The sequence below is a fragment of the Halichoerus grypus genome, chromosome 3 (assembly GCF_964656455.1).
Source record: "Halichoerus grypus chromosome 3, mHalGry1.hap1.1, whole genome shotgun sequence".
Taxonomy (NCBI): Eukaryota; Metazoa; Chordata; class Mammalia; order Carnivora; family Phocidae; genus Halichoerus; species Halichoerus grypus.
The window spans coordinates 62,452,402-62,469,048 of record NC_135714.1 but is presented as its reverse complement, the minus strand read 5'-3'; the positions used below and the strand labels follow the sequence as shown (position 1 = coordinate 62,469,048).

At 42.2% G+C, this 16,647-nt stretch overlaps 1 protein-coding gene across 3 annotated transcripts in view; it reads right to left on the bottom strand.

Annotated features, from left to right (window-relative positions):
• Window positions 1–16,647, bottom strand: part of FRAS1 (Fraser extracellular matrix complex subunit 1) — a 404,600-nt gene that overhangs the window by 165,632 nt on the left and 222,321 nt on the right. For 2 of the 3 annotated variants that reach the window (XM_036104730.2, XM_078068823.1), the window contains exons 19-20: window positions 12,977–13,117; window positions 10,498–10,641 (exon numbers count right to left, since the gene is read on the bottom strand). In XM_036104730.2, coding sequence (XP_035960623.2) covers window positions 10,498–10,641; window positions 12,977–13,117 — 285 coding nt within the window. The remainder of the gene's footprint in view (window positions 1–10,497; window positions 10,642–12,976; window positions 13,118–16,647) is intronic. The other variant, XM_078068824.1, reaches the window with a different exon arrangement.

The following is a 16,647-nucleotide window of genomic DNA, read 5'->3' as shown; positions in this document are numbered from 1 at the left end:
TTAATGAACACATTACAAGGGAGACTGGAAATGGAGCATTAGCTTGGGCTGAAATAGATACATTTCTTGTTTTTAAGCAAGCAGAGGATTCCATTTGTTTTCTAAATATGCACAGCATGCAGACATGCTAAAAATTTAAATAGATAAAAGAATACTTTGACTCAGCAGCTGTAATATCCTCTAATACGTCACCCTGCAGCTGTAAGGAAATTACATGTGGCCATCACTGTGTGAGGCTCTCTTCAAATCACAAAGGCTCTGCTTCGAGGATCAGTAAGGATTACCCAGTCATGATGGATGGGAGACACGGCAGTGAAAGGACTTATTTCACGTCTTTGGAGCAAAGTCAAAAAAGCTTGAAGATATTAAAGTAAATGTGTACTGTTGACGCAATGGCTTTGGATGTTGGTTTTATGGGGCAGTGACTCCTTAGCTGATAAATAATGACCTATAAAGACAAATTTAGACACACAGTGAGTTTTTAATAATGTCCTGTCAGTCGATTAGGTTCTTAATGCAACCACATTAAATGCGTTTGGAAACGGTTACGATAATCAGCCACAAGCGCTGGAACACAAGTGTTCCTCATCAGGCAAAAAAAAAATGATTTTGTGCCAGAGCTCAGGGCTCTTAAAGTGCACATAGAATTTGAATTCTGACGCCACTTCTAAAATGGACGAGGTACTGCTTGTGAGACAGTACAGAAGAAACCTAGAAAATAACATACAGATGGCAGAAGAGAAAGAAGCACCCTCTCTTTCCCCTTTGCTTTGTCCCAGGCCACTCGTGAGCTCTTGTAGACCACATGGTCTTCTGGTAGCGGCGGGAGGCAGCTCCAGAGGTAAGAGCAAAGCTCTCTGCTCGGTTTCGGTGCCCGTTCTTGCTGCCAACAAGGGGTCATGAGCACCACTCCTCCGTGTGCCCTCTACCTAGTCTTCCAGCAGTTTATGCTTTGCTCTTGGTGCACCTCCAAAACAGGAAAACATTCACTTCAGTGAACATTTATGGAATATCAGTTGAGTATGAGGCACTACGGAAGTTTCCGCAGGAGATAGGGCATTGAGTCAGACTTGGCATCTTCCCTTGAGATGTTCGTGACAGGGTCTACTGGAGGAAAGCCGCACCCAAAATGCAACTGGTGTCTTAGGAGGGCCAGAGAGTATTTTATCCAAAGAGAATAAGAGGGACTTGAAGTTTGTGAGGTGTGACAGCGAGCAGAAGGTGGATCAGGGCAGGGAGGAAGCAGGTAACTCAGCTGTTTTGAGTTATGTGGATTGAAAAATCAGCAGCAGGTGGACAAGAAATTCAGGAGATGGAAGAAAAGACCTGGTGGGTTAAGGGACATGAAGATGGGGTTTGTGGGTATGGTGTTCCCGTGGATTAGATGTCCAGGAGGTAGACAGGTAGAGGGGAGGGCCTGGAGATGACCGTCCCGTGTGCTCTCCACACGGACTCCAAGGAGAAAACAGAAATAAGGACCGGTTTGAGGCTGTGAGAGGTATCACCATCCCTGGGAGAGGGGCTGGGTAGGGACAGGGAAGGAGGGGGATGAAGTGAAGAACCAGAAAAGGAAATAACTGGAGGAGCCAGGGTGAGGGGACTCCTTCCTCAAAGGAAGGCATGAGGAAAAAGAGGTACCTAACAGAAGAATCAGAGCCCTTGAGGAGAAAAGGTGAGGGGTTTTTGTTGTTGTTGTTTTTATCAGATTATGCTATTCTTCCAAATGAGAAAGCAAGCAGAGATGTAAACTGATCCAAGTAAGTGAGATTTGAGTTGAGGGAAGGAATGGACGGTGTGTAAGGAAAGGCATGATGGGCCAGATGACAAGGCACCGACGGGAGCTATAAATAATAGGACTGCCGAGAGGCAGAGAAGGTCTTACTGGAACTAGATCAGGGCATGGAAGCCGGTGACGTGCTCAGCTGTGTGCCTTCTGATGCTTCCAAGCCTGGCTCTCCTACTCGATAGCTGTGAAACGTCGAGTAAGTTGGCTAATGTCTCTAATCTCAGTCTCCCGGGCTATAAAATGGAGATACTACTCATCACAGGACAGATCTCCAGAGGTTGCAGTCAGGATTAAATGAGATAAGATATGCGAGGGGCTGGCACGTACTAAATGTTCAATAAACATTGGCCATTATTCTTTCTCTGCAGCAGGGCCAGTCAGAACTGACACTAGCATACTGATCATCATGCCTACGTCTAAGTCACTCTTTTTGCCTATAGCATGTAAGCCACAGAGATTTACATGTGTGGAAGAAACAGAGGTGAGTGCAGCCTTAGCAATCTTGCCATCTTTAGTACTGACAGGATAACCTGTGGGTCTAAATTCAGTTGTGCGCTATGGTAAGCGCTGTGAATTGTGTAAGACTGATGAATCACAGACCTGTACCCCTGAAACAAATAATACATTATATGTTAATTTAAAAAAATAATAAATAAAAAAAATAAATAAATTCAGTTGTGTTCTTTAAGCAAGGCTTGCAGTTCTTATGAAGACAATGGCAATCCTGACTTCACTGGGAGCCCTGCCACGTTGAAAGCTTGGAAGTGAGGTCTTTCTTTAAGGTAATATATTAGGACAAGTCACATGAAGGAGAAGTATACAAGTTCTTTTTTTTTTAATTTAGGAAGGCACAATTTAAGCATAGGTCATGTTCTTTTTTTTCCTGGAAGTTAAAGAAAAGAAACACCTTGGAATATTCAATCATCCCTCAACAGACAGTGTGGTCTCTTAAATAAAACACAAATTGGGAGAACAAGGAGGAGGCAATCATTGAAAGTTCTGGAGAGAGATTGGATATGCAATTCATAGTTCAAGCAATAGGAGACCGGGTGACAAGATGAGGAATAAGAAAAGAAAGTACAATGCCAATAAAGAAGATAAGGAAAATAAAGTAGCAAGTGTTTAAAGAAAAAAAAAGGCACTAGAAAATTGAAAAAATACAGAGATAGCAGAATTGGACCAGATGGAATGAAGTGGGAGGTGAACAAGAAAGAGATAAGAAGCAAAAAATGGGGCACACTAAGAAGAAAGATCCCTGATATAACTACCATGTGAAGCATTAGAAGGGGAGTATAGTAGCCATTAGGATGCCAAATGCGAGGCACTCATTTATCCAGCCTTTCTTGATCACCATCTATGTGCCAGTCACTGCACCGAGAATTCCCACAGAATAAGAATTCCCACCTCCACAGGAAAGTATCTGGGATGATCGAATGAAAAGATAAATGAGAAAATGTTTTGAGCAGTATAAAACTCCACAAACACACCAGTATTACTATTACCAATAACATGAGAAACAGACCCAGTCCCAGCTGAAGCCTTGGATCTCATACTCAACCTCCAGTAGGCCGAACAATAAATCTAGATCCTGCTGGTAACTGCCCAGGCCCACAACAGGAAAATGGCCACTCAAATTAAGTTATACAAACATAATGGAATGCCAATTAGCCATGAAAAATGACAGTAATGTGGATTCTTCCCATATCTGCCAACACAGGGAAATACATAAATTAAGTGATATTTAAGAGAATTGAAGAAATACATAGGTGCTGACTGCAACTATTAAAAATGAATGTGTATATCCACTGAAAAAGATTAAAGTAAGTGCAGAATGATATAAATTATTAAAATTTAGTGTTCATTAATGTTTTTCTTTAAAGTTTATGTACTTAATAACGATATATACAATAACACATGGCAGCCTAAAACAGCTTCCTTAGCATTTAAAACAGACTAGCAAGTTCTTGCAACTTTTCCCAACAATGCTCTCCAAGGCATCTTGTCATGCCAGTCCCTTTTAACCCATCAATCAAAAAATGGTTCTTGAGTGCCTACTGTTATAATCAACTATATTTAGCATTGTAGAGTACAACAAAATGGTTAAGCATGTAGATTTTGGAATCACACTGCCTAGGTTCAAACCTTGGCTCTGTCTTCCAACTTTCGTCATTTTGAGCACGTTACTTTGTGTTTCAGGTTCTTCATATGTAACATCACTATCTGCTTTGGAGGATCATTGTTAATATTAAATGGCAAAATAAAAATAAATAAAATCTTGCCATTTACGACGACATGGATGGAACTAGAGGGTATTATGCTAAGCGAAATAAGTCAATCAGAGAAAGACAATTATCATATGATTTCACTCATATGTGGAATTCAAGAAACAAAACAGGGGAGCATAGGGGAAGGGAGGGAAAAATAAAACCAGATGAAATCAGAGAGGGAGACAAACCATAAGACACTCTTAACTATAGGGAACAAACTGAGGGTTGCTGGAGGGGATGTGGGGTGGGGGGATGAGGTAAGTGGGTGATGGGCATTAAGGAGGGCACGTAATATAATGAGCACTGGGTGTTATATGCAACTGAGGAATCACTGAACTCTACCTCTGAAACTAATAATACACTGTATATTGATTTACTGAATTTAAATTTAAAAAAATATTAAATGGCAAAATGCATTCAAAGCAATTAGCACAGTGCTTGTCACATACTAAGCCCTCAGAAGAGTCACCTGTTATTAGATACCATGAAAAGATCACTCACAGGGAATATGAGCTAGTCCATGCCAAGTGCTAGGTAATTGGTAGAAACAATCAGCACACTAGGAATTACCATGTGGGAGATGCCAAGAGGAAGCTGGTCCTAGAAGGGAAGGGATCTGAGCCAGGCCCTGGGGAATGGATGAGCAGGATTTTGACGATCAAAATAAGGTAGTAACTGCTCCACGTTTATAGTGTGGGCCTCCTGCCTTCCTTGCAGCTAGTAACCGCAAGAGCAGCTCCAGCAAGATGGAGAGCAGTGCCAACGCAGCTGCCCCACACGCAGAAGCTGCTGTAAAACAGAACCGGCTCTCACCTCGGGCTGCAAGTCCCCGTGTGTGGAGGCCGAGAGCTGGGACGCTGGCTCACACGGGGCTCCTTCCCACTCCTGAGCTCTGTTCAGCTTCAGCTGGGGTTTGCATTGCTTGACGCTGCGGTTGTGACAGCACATTCCAAAACGAGCATCTGCTGCTCTTTTTAATTTGCACCTTTCAACTTTTCTACCATTTTTTTGAGGGCCCCATCTTTCAGAAATGATGACAATAAATGGGGAAAATCATGGAAAGGACTTAAACGTTTTTCTTTTTATGATCTGGAAGAAAAATGTTAACAGGTTTTCTGGCCCATCAACAAGTGGCTTCACTTAGGTTCAGAGAGCAAATACTTCTCTCAGCCCCAACACTGGAAGATAAGTACGGATTACTCTTCAGTGCTCTTCAACAAGCAAGAGGGTGGCAAACCTGAGCCTCCTTGGTGACCCAGGAAGGAAGGAAGAAAGAAGGAAGGGATGAATGGAAGGAAATCCATAATCTGAGTATTGGTTCATTATTGTACTTTACCTTTTAGGGAGTGCCAATAAATTGTCAGATATATTAAAATCATTGCAGGGCTTCCCAAAAATTGTTCTGCAAACCACTGGTTAGCTCTGAGAGGCCATAACAAATAAAGGTGAGGGGTCTACAATGCAATGTTTGCGAAATGATGTTCAGTCTCCTTCATCTTCGAGATTCACAATGCCCATCTGCTTGCTTAAGGTTCTAAGAAGTTCTGCAGTAAAGAAAGGTGCTTAACTTTATTTACCCAAGAGTTTCCCAAATTTATTGAATCTTTTTTGCATACAATACCTATTAACCATTGCTTAAAACGTGAGTTCCATGGAACACAATATGAAAATGCTCAGAATAATATTGCTTTCCTGACACTTGTCTTCTTTTGCTTACGTTCTGGTGTAGATTTATAAACAAATGAGCATTTTAAAAATTACTGCTTCAACAAACAAAATTTAATCCCCCAGGATCAGCTGTTTATAATTTTCCAGTCTTCCCTTCTACTTATTACTCTCAGTACTATCTCCTTTTCTACATAAGAACTCAAAAGTACAGCCAATCCCATTAGGCATTCCACAAAACCCAAGGCATTTTTTAATGCATCTGCATTTGGACACTTCTCCTCATGTTTTCTTTTTAATTTTCACCCTCTCCTATGAACAGGGGAAAGACTTTAGCTGAGAAAGAAAAGTGGAGAAAGCACCCCAGGCTTTGGAACTTGGGGAGAATGTTGTTTAGGCATGGGCAAAATATAAACAACCACAACAACAAAAAAAATCTATGAAGGAAAAAGCCTGGCTTTCCAAAGCACTTTAACCATGCCTGCTGCAATTTGTCCACTCCTGCCTCTCACCTCAGTTCATTTATCTTTGTTGAAAACCTTCAGCCCTAGCCTAAATCTCACAAACTATATTTGCTTTGATAAACTTGGAGGAAAAAACCCCACACATATGACATCTCCATATGTGATAACACATTGAGGTTTTTGGACCTGTCCCCAGGATGTGTTTATTCTTGTCTGTGTGATAGATGAGATGTGATTTTCCTTCTTAAACAGCTAAGTGCAATTAAGAGGTCTCTGATGATGATCTTAGGTATAGCTCAGCTAGAGAGTAAATCCTGTGAGTAAATCCTACCACCCTGCAAAGCTCACACACGATAGAGGGAACAGGGAGGGTCATTCTCCAGGGGCTAGAATTTCCCCAGGATGATGAACATGCATTCCACTGACAGCACTGCATGGGGCGGATTATCTTCTGCTTTGTCTATCATCACACGGCTCCTCCTAACACCTTCCTGAGTTTAGATAAAAGTCACTGAAATGTTCCAGGAGGTTAACTACAATCTGACTAAAGCAACACTCGAGTTAAAAAATGTTCCAGGAATTTAGGTTCAGGTTAAAATGAAAATAGCAGATGAGCTCCCAGTGGTTACAGGAAGAAAACTGTGGTCATTTAAACCTTCAACCTCCTCATGGACAGCTACCCCTCGATGTCCAAAAGTCAATTTGTCCAGTTCAAACACATTATCTTCCTATTCTAGCCCTTAGTAAATAGTACTCTCCCACTCCTCAAATTTATTTGCCCAGAAACCTTGAAATCATCCCCAAAACTCCCTTTCCCTTAGTCCCCAGGGCTGAGACATTGCCAACTTCTGTTGCTTCTATTAGGCTGATCCATATAAAATTGCCACTATTTGACCATTTGTGCACAGAAAACAGCAATCTCACACAGGTCAACCTAACATAGAGTTAATTCTTAGTGAAGCCATGCCCCCTTCCCTTCATCCCCTCAGCAATTTTCTCACTAAAGGCTTCATCTCTCACCCGAATTCTTACAACTACCTCTTAAGGTCCTTCTGCCCCAGTCTTGTCTTCTTCTACACAAATCTTATATGGATCTTTCTCCTCACAGAAATGCAACCATGACACCCCCCTCCATAAAAACCTCCAAGAGATATCCACAGCCTTGATGACCAAGTACATTCTCCCTAAACAGAACTTACAAAGTGGCCTTTGTGACCTGGCCCTGGTTCCTTCTGCTCTAGGTACCACCACTCCCACACTCAGAGCTGGCGTTCTGCTTAATTCTTTGTTGGTGCCCGAACAGATAGTATTCTTTGGCCCACTTTCTGGAATGTTCTCCCTTCCAAATCTTCAAACTCCTCTACTTCTTACTTATCTTTCAAAATCATCTCCATTATGATATGCTCCAGAAAGCCTTCACTACCCACCCAGCCACACATACCCAGTGGGGATTGGGGTCCTGTCCCACAGGTCATCTCATACCCACAGCTCTATCATATTCAACACATATGTCCTTCTTTCACTACATGGTATGTTTCCTAAATACAAGCACCACATCTTATTCACGTGGGCATCCCCAGAGCCCAGCACAGTGCCTGGCATGGAGTGTGTTTGATGAAGCTGTAAATGAATGAATTCATTACAGTGCCACAGAGAGAAGTGGGAAGAGTTTGGAAGGGGCATATATTAATTGAAAAAGTAAACTTTGGGGTCAGTGCACTTCTTTGAAAGATCAACAATTGAAATTACTGGTCAAACTTTTCTGTAAGAAACACCGATACAGTGGTCTCTATTCAACAAACGATTTCTAAGCACCAGACAATGGTTACCTTACTTAAAACCTTTACTTAATAAACCTAATTCCCAGGACAGCCAAGGTTTGTCTATTTTAGTGGGAACTCTTCTTCTAGGGCTGAGGATTTCCAGAGTCATTTAGCTTAGTCCCATGGTTCTTTATTCTAATGGTCCCCCATTAGCCTTAAAAAATTAATGCAACTCCTAATCACCTAATTTACTATCCAAGAGGGCTCTGGACATAGGAGAGAATAGAGCTCATTAAAAATTAAACTTTTCCAATCTCCTTATATAAACATTTACTTATAAAATATGCCCCAGCATAAAATTTTTAGGGTCCACATACAGAATAGGTTGGAAATAGAAAAGCCATCATGAAGGTCCACCCTTCTAACTCCTCTAACTATAATCTCTCCTTGCTCTAGTCCATCTTCCACCGATGGGCAGATTTCCTGCCCATACCACACCCTCAGTCAAGTCACAGTTCTCTCCCCAACTCTTATGGCCCCATTGCCCACAAGATTCAGTTCAAACTTTCTGGCCTGGAACTCTGGGTTCTCTATACTCTGGTTCCAACTTAAATTTTCCAACTCTTTCATCTAATATGTCTTAACACAAACCATGCTCTTTGGCCAGGTTGGACCGCTCACTGGCCATGAATGGCCCACATATTCCACCCATCTGGCCTGTCTCCTGGGGAACCACACCCAGAAAGCCTGCCTACCCTCCCTCTGTCTAATCAAATCTTAGTTTTTCTTCAGGAAGAATCTTAGCTTCCACCTTCTTCACAATACTCTTCAGATCTTTTACTTCTCCCTCTTCTGAACTCCTACAACCCATACTACCTATTGGTGCCATTATCCATAAGTTGCTCTGTACTATTTGTTAACTGCAATTGTGTTTTGGGTCATCTCCTTAAGTAGCATGAAAGATCTCTGTGTCCCCTCAAATTGCAACTCAGCACCTTGTAGGTTCTACGTAAATACCTGCAAATGTATTTAAACCATGAGAACCTCTTAGTTCTCATGGTAGCTGCTCCTTTGTATCCTAAGGTAAGAAGCAGTCACTGAATTCAAGCTCACAAACTATAATAACAGTCAGCCCCTGCCATCCCCAGATTCCCCTTCAAGGGTAGGCACTAATGCCTCCTATTTGCCCACTTCCAAGTCAGTCCTGACTACAGGTGGCAGTACTGGCAAGAGGCTCACACCCTACAGCTGTGGGGTAGCTCAGTAGTCTCAAGCCTGGTCTCTCTGAGCTTCTACTTTTTGTTGCCCCTAAAATGTTTGCAGTCTTAACTACTGGGTTTTACTCTGAATCCCAGCATCTTTTTGGCTGCAGCCCTGCTCTGCACAATTCATTCTTCCTAGGGCATAGACCCTGGACCCCAAGGTCTAGTCACCAGCTAAGGTCATGTGCAAAAAGGAATGGATCACCCAGGACCATGGCATGACCAGCCACACTTGGAGGACTGTCATTGACTTCCTGTGTCCCCATCCACCAAAACGGACTACTGAGTCCCAGAGTGAATGTGCTTGCTCCATACTATGATCTAAACAATTGACCACACCTCATCCCTGCCCAAAGACAAGGCCTACAGACAGATCAACTTCTCCAGCATGCAACTGACCAGATTCTAGCTTTTTCACCCTTCCCAGTGGCATCGCAGAATGCCTCCCAGTCAAGCCCTTCGGAACTGTGACAAAAGCTGCTGCAGGCAAATCTCTTCAAGGTTCTCCTACAATATGGAGAAATGAGTCAAGAAATATGTAATAACCCACTAGTCTGTAAATTCCTCTCTCTAGACTATAAGCTCTTTGAGGGCAGGGTCATTGTCTCATTCACCTTTCTTTTTTTTTTCTTTTTTCTTTCTTTTCTTTTTTTTGTATTCTGAGCATCTGGCCATGAGTAGGCACTCAAAGATATTTGTCGTATGAATGGATGGATGAACACAAAACACTATATGGCTTTTTCATTGTTATCCAAATTCCAGGCTACTTTCCTAATATATACTTCTTTGAAGTCAGAGTTCTAAAATGAGGAGGAAAAATCCCATCTCCTGAGACAACTGACTTACTTTTAGGTTAATCTCCCTAAATTTTTGTGCCTAGGGCTGATGGCGAAAGTTCTCCACGCAAGAGGCAGAAGATAATGTAGACAAGAGGGAGAGAGTCTCCCAAGGGTTTGAAGCAACATGTTGCTATCTTAAGCTGAAGTACACCACATGCATATGAGGCACTATTATCATCACTTTAATCTTCATTAATATGAGGTTCTAAATTGTTTCAGGAAGTTCAAGAGTGTTATTAGAAGATTCCATTTGAATCTATAAATATTTACTAAATGTCTGATAGGAAGCAGTAAAGTAAGTTTCCAGACCCGAGACAAATGCCTCCCAAAAAAGAGCTCTTCATCTGATGACAGAGGACAAATACAGGAGAGCCTTCTTAAGCCTGGCATGAAGAACCCCAGCCTTTGGCTAGTGATTTCCACGACTATGAAGGAAGGAGCTCCCACTCACCAGTGCAGTACCCCACCAGGTTGAGGAACTGCTCTTCTTTACAGCTGGTCCTGCAGCTCCCACCAGCAAGAGTGACATGAGGGTGACAGGAGCTGCAGTCAGATTCCGATGGGCCGTAGCACTGCCTGCAGGTGGGGTGGCATTCTATGGAGAGAAACAGAAACTAGGATTGGAATTAGTGGCTCAGCATGTGAGTACACGAAGTATGAATGCCCGTCCAAATTACATCAAGAGCAGACTTCAAACGCTAAGCATCTTTTAAAGATTCCTGAGCAAGATTGGCCTACACTTAGGCCCAACCAAAAGACGACATTTCTGTCATCAGTGAAAATACTGTCCATGAACAGAACACAGAATCCAGAAACATAAAAATTCGAGTAACTGGCTGCACATTCCAGAAGGCCCAGCACGACCATCCCAATGTATGTCAGTGAGGAAGTTAAGATCAAGGTCACAAAGCAGAAAGGTGAGTGGTGAGACTCCCTCCTTCTCGTTAAAATACCTCGTGTGATCCAAAGAGCTGGACAGGGAGCCGAGGGAGACATTTTGCTCCCCAGAAGTTCCTGGCAGGCAAAGGGGAACCATACACAGCAAGGGACACCAATACTTCTCACTGGAGTCAGATGCCAGCCATGCTCTCCCTTCAGGCCACGATTTGGATGCCTTGTGTTAGCAGCAACACTTAATTAAAATACAAAAACAGAACGTCCTCTTCTTGGAGGTTATTGAGAGCCAGGTTTGAAGTCAAAGCTCTGTTTTCCCCCCGAAAAAGCACCCATGTACTAAGGGGTACCACCCTGAAAACAAGTAAGTCCCAGAAGGTGCAGGCAATAAAGATCAGGGCACAAGGAGTAGAAGAAGGTTGCAGCTGGACTGGTGCTGCCAAAGCAGGCCGCAGGAGCAAGTGCACGGAGGGAGAGCTAAGGATTTCTCTGCCAAGGACGAGGAGGTCTAAGCCTGCCTGATTCCAAGAGGAGGGGAGGTGAGGGACCAGAGCTGGGCAGAGCTTGCTGGAACCGATGACAAAGAATTCCCTTCTGGCCCAGAGCTGGTGGAAAGCAAAGGCACAGATTTCGAGTACACTCAACCGCCTCTCACTTCTTCTGGCGAGAGACCAAGAGAAGATAAGGAGTTATGAAAGAAAAAAAAAAAAAAAAAAAGAAAAAAAAAAAAGAAAAACCATACAAATAAATAAATAAAGCAAGCAAGAAAATGTACTACTGATGAGAAGGCTAGCATTAGCTATCACCCCTCCTACATTCCTGAGGCTCTTAACTTGGAAAACGTCTGTCCAAAGGATACTTGAGTTCTTAGTTTGATTTCCACCTCCCAGTTCTTCCTCCCTGCCAGATTTCAAGTGACCTGGGTGCCCTGCCAACTCAGTGCCCTGGCCATCTGCTGGCTGCAGGCAGGCAGAGGTGTAGACAGAGGAGAGTTAGAGCCACTCAGACTTGACCCCCCAACAATTTCACACAAAGGACACCCAGCTGGGCTAGGGTGAGGGCTCACAAGGACAGGCAACAGTTTTCAAGGACAACCCCAATGACAAAGAAACCAGGAACATTCCCACTGAGCCTGATAGAGTGTTTAAAGTAAAGTGACCCATCATGGGCCTAGAGAGATTAAGCAGGTACTTGGAAAAAGAACATTCCAGAAGAAATATAATACTGATCTTCAGTCATCTAGATTTCTGTTTTCATTGGATTTCCCCTTTGGAGTTTGAGGCTTAGATGAACCTAACAAGTATTAATTTATTTAAAAAATATTTTGTGCACTTACTACATGTTTCCTGACTCCAGAAATACATGTCATACAATTTTATAACAATTGGCTTTCTCCTATCAGCGGGCCTCAACAGTCTATTTTTAGAAATAAAATAGTAATCATGAAAGAATGTGTTTTGTCTTACCTTTTCTTCTGTAGATACAAGAAAACACAGTGCTACAATAGGGTGCTTAAATTTTAGTATTTTGTCAATTCCAATAAAACCCTGAACTAATCTCAACTAGTGATTTCTAGAATCTCTGTCACTGAAATATATAAAGGTGTTGTTAAAAACATATTGGACCAACACATCAAAGACAAAAATAAATATCACTTTTCTCTTTTTGCTCTCTTAGGCTGTAGCCAGGGGAAGTGGGGCTGAGAAGCACAGAGTTAATGCCAAAAGCCTGGTCCTCCACAGATGCCTTAGCACCTGTCTGTAGTAGCTTGTCTCCATGACGAACACCATCAAATCCATCCCTCCCTGCATGCGCAGGACGAAGCCGACTCCAATTTTTCACTTCACCCATACTTCCCTATTCGAAGAACAGAACTTCACTTGCTCCCTCACTCTATACCTAACAAATTCAAGATGAGGGTTTACAGCCCAACCCTTGTCCCCTGATATGACCACGTTTTTAATTACAGAGCCTGGCTGCATGACAAAGACAAAACAATGGCATAGGGGACATGTCCCAGCATATTACATACTCACCTGTGCAACTGCCTTCCTGGTTAAAGTAACTATCCGGGCACTGGGACAGACACTGCCCCTCCAACAGTACTTGGGAAGGCCAGCAGGCTGTGCAGTTCTGTGGGCTCTTCCCTGCACACCTGAAGCAGGATGGGTGGCAAGCTGGAAGGCAGAGGAAAGACAAAGCAGAGGAGACCATCAGGAAAGTCACCGTATGACAAATGCAGTAGCTCTGTCTCTCCTGTTAACATTTCTGGGTTGGAATAAGTTCCCCACATCGGCTTAGTTTTTCCCAAGGACAGGGTACACATCTCACATACTTCTTTCTAAAGGCCACATCCTGCAAAGCAAGCATCTGTGGGACCCAGATTAAGGCACAAATGCCATGAAACAGAAATAACCATTTGCAGTCATACATTTCTTTCTTCCCAGGTTCCATTCTCAGAGAATGTCAAATAAAGACCAGGAAGCCGTAAGACAGGTCTTCTTCCCTCAGGACAGCTCCTCCTCCATCATTAGACAATGGGCTGTTTATCAGGCTGCTCAAATTACAGAGAACAGTGATGGAAGCTTGACTTACTCACAAAGGTTTACATGGTGCCTACTCTTTAAGAGACTGGACATACACAGGTGAGAAGAACTGTCCCAACATTTTGAGCTGCTCAAACTAGCTTCATCAACAGACACAAAGGCAAGTCACTGGAATACAATTAATGGGAGACAAAGTATCATAGAGGGAGTAAGAGCATCACGTCACAATTCTATGTGGCCTTGACTAATTTATGTAATTTCTCAAGACTCCTACTTCCTCATGTATAAAATGTGAATATAAACTGTACATAATGCATGGGGTGTTGTGGACACTAACTGGGTTTGAAACACATAAAGTGTAAAGTTCTTAGGACAGTGCTAAGTACATAGTAAGGGCTTAATAAATCTTAGCAGTAATTATTACCATTAAGTGCTATGATACAAGTACCCACAGGTGTAAAAAGAAATGTGGAAGCAAAGAGAAAGAAGGCATTTAAGAATACAGGGGATATTTGCATCAATTCCCAAGGGTGGACAGTGTATTAATCATGTCTTTTTATTTTCTGTATTTCTGTTACTTTGACATCTGGGGTCCTGCAAATCCTGAAGAGACTGCCCTCCCAGGGCTAGCCAATTCCTAGAGATAGTAAATGACTACCCTGGGAGCGTGTCTTTCATATGCTAACTAGCCAGTCCCAAGTCCACACACGCATCACCTCCCCTATCGCTCACACTGGGGCCTCTATCCCCCTGCCAACCTGAGACAGTTCCAACACCCCAAAGCCCACTGAAGTTACTCCAACTAGCCAATCCTATGCTGCTACCCAGCCTCACTTGTTCCTTCCCACAGAAACCACAATAAGGGCTGTTGCTTACATTTTCCCCTCACTCCCTCTGCCTCTGGACCAACCCTGGTGCTTCCCGATGTGGCCCCTGCATAGTGTGCCGTGCCCCCTCCTCTTGGGAACTGTGAGTAACACATGCTTCTCAGTGGCAGCTGTCTCCTGATCTCTTGGCCTCATCATATCTGAGTAATAATAAAACCTCCATTGTGAAATAGTCATTCACCTCCAATCATTCATTCATTCGTTATTGAGTCTCCAATAGGTCTAGGTGTTGGGGATACAATGGTGAATAAGACAAAGACCCGATTCTTACCCATGTGGATAACCCCACACATTTCAGGCCACCTTCTGTCCATCCAGTGGACAAGATCCACAACTGCAGGGATCACTCTGAGTCTCCTCTTTTGCCTCTTCTGTCCCCTCTATGAAATACCCAGACAGAGACCAGCAGCTTGGAAGAACCAAATGTGATTTTACACCACTGAGGTCTCCATTTCTACCAACCTCCAATAAAAATGCAACATACAGTTTTTGATGTATGTGCAGCTCATATAAGCTAGGATGTCCTGGCCCAGTGGTAGTGGTGGTTAAATATTCAACTACCGATACATGGCTGATAGGCACTGCTGTCCTAAGCCTTCTAGTGCTCCCTGCAGCCTTGGCCCCACCCTAGCTTCCTGCCCCATCCATAAACCAGCACCTAGAGGTTTAACACCTCCACCACGAGGCTTCTAGGACCCTGCTCCTGAGCTAAGGCCCGTACCCATTTGGATTGGGCAGTAACTTGCCTTACTGGCTAATAAATATTTTGATCCTCATCTCTGGATACACTGCAGAGCTTTATATCTATTCAACAGTATTTATTACTATATGAAAAATAGAGCTAGAGCTCCAACTTTTAAAATAATTTCCTTTTTTTTAATTGCCTTGTAAACAACTCTACTAGCACAAGCCTCAATAAGAAAATTTTTCCCCAAATATTTTCAAAATCACTGAGAAAATGTTTCCTTTTCAAAAAACAAAAAAGGAACAGGTAAGCAAATATTATAAAGGAAGGGTACATATTAGCCCATTATGTGAGACACATGTAACACAAATGAATGAAACAGCATGTAACAGAAAGTCAGGTGGCAATATTTCAAAAACCAGCTAAATTATATTGTCAACACAAAGCTTTCCAGGATGATTTGGGGAAGAAACATACTTCCACATATTTAAATATACCTATGATAATACCAATGTTTATATTAGACTTTACAAGATTGCTAAAATCCCTAGCTCTTCCTATTATACCTCCCTAATAAAAAGGAAATCAAATCATATCATTGTGGAATTGAAAACTAGGGAAAGATGAATTAATGCCTTATGAGCACACAACATATTTTATTTCATTCCATTTGGTTACAAAGTCAATGTGAGAACTTGGCTCAATGTGAATAAAGGTTATTATTGTATTATATAAAACAGGAAAGCAGAGGACAAACAAGTTGAAAGACTGATAGGCTAAGAACTCCACAAGAAAGTCCCTTTGTCATCCACTAGATTTTAGAAATCTAAACATCACCATGGCAAACTTCAGAACTGCTGTCATTGGAAATGTTTAATAACCAGATGGATAATGAGCCTGTTAGTTGCTGAGTGGCACAGAGGGAAAATGATATATTGGGTGACCACCCTGTCAAAGTATTTTTTTCCTCTACAATGCTCTGTTTCTGTAAGTACAGGCATTTGCATTGCATCTTTAAAACAATCTCATGAAATATCAATTCTGTACCAGTTTGGGAAATGTCTACACTATTTCAGTGACTTTAATGAGGCTCTATCATTTTATGGAAGCTGCTTTCATAGCAGGAGTTCTGGTTTGAAGTCTAAGATCCTTCAAGGAAGACTAACTCCATTACAGGACATATACGGAAAAGATTTGAAAGAAGTTCTATGAATAATTTCCCCAAATCAATACTACATTTTTAGAGAGTGGCTTTCCAGTTGATGGCTAAGTATATTTCTGAAAAAGCATAACTGAGCAGCTTAAGCACTAAAAGTGTTGGCATTAAAAGGGTCCTGAGATGGTTGTAAAGTCCAATCAACCTGACGCCAGTAAAAATATTACCTAAAACAATTAGAACATATCAATTTTTGTTCTATTCTACTCTATCTTATTCTATTCTATCCTATCCCCTATTTAAATTTCAGACAATAAGTACTACCACTTCTTTTTTCTTTTCAATGATATAAAAAGTGGTCCAGCATCCTTATTTTCACATCATATAAAATTTTCTGGCTTTTCACGTCAAAAACAATTTTTGAGGTAAACTT